The sequence below is a fragment of the Lasioglossum baleicum genome, chromosome 19, assembly GCF_051020765.1.
Source record: "Lasioglossum baleicum chromosome 19, iyLasBale1, whole genome shotgun sequence".
Taxonomy (NCBI): Eukaryota; Metazoa; Arthropoda; class Insecta; order Hymenoptera; family Halictidae; genus Lasioglossum; species Lasioglossum baleicum.
This window is the reverse complement of record NC_134947.1, coordinates 3,200,191-3,203,206: the sequence shown is the minus strand read 5'-3', so window position 1 is coordinate 3,203,206 and position 3,016 is coordinate 3,200,191. Positions and strand designations below refer to the sequence as shown.

Below are 3,016 nucleotides of genomic sequence, written 5' to 3'. Positions count from 1 at the left end.
TATTTTTCTTCAAATTTTGTGTATTTGAACGTCCTGTCATAACATAACCATATATTTCTAACCTTTCCGTTTCATCGTTTGACACGTGTTTGACACTGACATTCTCTGTTCATGCCATTCCATTTGGCGTACCTCCCCATTACGGGAACAAGTTTTGTCGCCACTTCCAAACTGTACAGATAGATCTCCTTACTCTAAAGCGGCCCCTACACGTTCAATAATATTGTCAATACGCCCGTCAATAATATTGACGAGGCGCATTGAAAGGGCATATTGACCAATGATCAATATATTGAAGCATATTGATAGAAATTTTGATTGAAGCGCATTGAGGTTTATTGTCAATATTTCGTCAATGTCACTAGAAAATGATGCGATATGGTGCAAAATTTTTCGCACATGTGCAGGCGAAACAGTTAACGTATCTATATTACGATGATGAGGTAGCAGAACCCTGAGGCAATTATATTGGCAGGAATGTACCGAAACGATCTGTTCCGGACAGAAAGACTCCAGGACATGTCCTACGAGTTACAAAACATACAGAAATACACATTTTATACATTCATTTTGCAAAATCAAATCATACCACTTTTTTAAAATTCTGCGGGGTGCTCAAGGTACCCCATTTAATTTAATTTACTAAATATATATAAAGAAAAAAAAAACGCTGCGCATACGCGAGAAATCTTGCACCATATCGCATACAGACAAAATGGCTAGTGCACTTATTATGGACGATTCCGACGCGGAACGAGAATTCACTACATTGTTAATTGCATTATACCGTGACTGCCCGGAACTCTGGAAAGTTAAATCCAAAGATTATTTTAATCAAAGTAAAAAACTGAATTCTCAACAAACGATAGTTAACGTGTTGATTAAATTTAAACCCGATTACACCGTGGAAAAGTTGAAGAAAAAAATTAACACCTTACGGACAAATTTTAACAAAGATTTTAAATTAATTGAATCCGCAAAAAGATCAGGTGCATCAACGGACGACATACCAAAGCCAAAGACATGGCATTTCGAGGATATGCTGTTTCTAAAGGACCAATTAGAGATAGCAGAAACTGAAAGTTCGGAGGTAATTAAATTTCAAGTACATCTTATTCATATTTGTTTATTTAGAAACTTTCACCACACAAGTGTGTGGACATAATCGCGTAATGTGCTAAAAATGCAACAAAGAACAAAGTTTAAAAATTTTAATCCAATGGTGGGGGCGCAGCGAGCCAATCATTTATAAGCATCAAGCGGCGCAGTGAGCCTATCATCTATAAGCATCTATTTTGCCACGGAACTGACCCAGCAGAGGAGTTGAAATACTCTGTGAAATCATCCCTTGTTTTCTTTGCTTCCACACTTGAGTTGCCTCTGCCCCTTTGAAGTTGCAAACTAGATTGTGTTCCCTGTCTCCACGAACCTTCTTCGATAATGCTAGTAGCAGTATTTTCGTAGTCAACATCACCGCGTTGCATATAATATCCATTGTTCCTTCTTGACAAGTAGTTGTGCAAATGACAACAACACATCACTAATTTTCGAGCATCTTGAGGTTCAAATTTAATGTATTTTTGGAAAATTTTGAATCTAGATGTCATAATCCCAAATGTGTTTTCTACAATCCTTCGTGATCGGGACAATCTATAGTTAAAAATTCGTTTCGCGTTCGTGAGGTTAGCTCGGTTATAGGGCTTCATAAAATTTGTATGCAGTTGAAAAGCTTCATCTCCTATGAACACGTATGGGAACTCTTTTTCAGTGCCTGGTAATTTACTGGGATTAGGTAGGTTTAGTTTGTTCTCAGAAAACTTTTGCCAAAATATCGTGTTCTTCAGAACTCCACCATCTGATACTCGTCCGTTGGCACCAGCATCAATCATGATGAATTCATAATTCGCGTTGACAATAGCCATGAGAACAATACTGAAAGTTCCTTTATAATTATAATAGTAAGAACCAGAGTTGATGGGTTTTTGTATTAGTATATGTTTTCCATCAACACTACCCACACAGTTCGGGAAATTCCATTGTTCTTGAAATTCCTCGGCTATCTTCTTCCATCCCTCTGCAGTTTTGGATACCTAAAACAAAACAAAATTTCAATTATTGTTTCAGAGTCTTTCAAGCGAAGCATCGCAGGCATTGTCTACAGACGAGCGAGACTGTACCCCAGAAAAAAAGAAAAAAACATCTACTCACAAGGACTCCACGGAACAACTTGTCGATTTAGCGACAGCATATTTCAAAAAGCCCGAAACAGAATCGAACGCAGTAGCTACAGGATGGGCTTTAAAGTTAAATAGATTGTCTCAAGACCAAAGATTATTTGCTGAAAAAATAATAAACGACACTCTGTTTGAAGCAGAACTGGGAAATTTAACAAGAGACAGAGTGAATTTAATATCTTCGTCTCCCATACAGCCTGTGTTCACACCTTCACCTTCCGTTATGATCAGCCCTAATGCAGTACAACTGCAACCTAATCTACCCAGTACTGCTCTTAGGTACTTAGTAACAGTACCACAAAAACACGTATCTCAAGTGGAGACCATCAATCATGACCCACAAGACGGGACAACTGCAGCAGAATATTTGAAAACATTTTCTTCATTTTGAGTTTTGAGCCTACTTTTGTACTAATAATTTTTTTTTAAAAATATTGTTGTAAATAAAAAAAATTTCACTACAAAATGCTTGGCTGTGTTTCCGATTACGTCCATGCTCAGAATTGGAAGAAATGTTGGAAATAGGTTCGGGGATAGGATTTTTGGCGACTTGAAAAAAATGGAACCGTTTTCTTAAAAATTTTTTTTATTATTTTTTTTATCATTAAAATTTTTACATTTTTTTTATTTTACTAAGCCAAATGCTTACCTGAATATTATTTTTCAAGGCCTCAATTATAGCCTCGCACGTTTCCATAATTATTTGCTTTAACGTCTGGGGAGCAATAGCACACATGTATTTCAAATCTTTCAAATCCATGCCAGTAGCTAGGTACCGCAAT

The 3,016-nt window shown here is 36.8% G+C and overlaps 1 protein-coding gene across 1 annotated transcript; it reads left to right on the top strand.

Moving 5' to 3' along the window:
- Nucleotides 1-715: 715 nt before the first annotated feature.
- Nucleotides 716-1,173, top strand: LOC143218348 (uncharacterized). Its single transcript, XM_076443480.1, has 2 exons — nt 716-1,090; nt 1,135-1,173. Exons 1-2 carry the CDS (start codon nt 716-718, stop codon nt 1,171-1,173), a joined length of 414 nt encoding a protein of 137 aa, XP_076299595.1.
- Nucleotides 1,174-3,016: the final 1,843 nt, after the last annotated feature.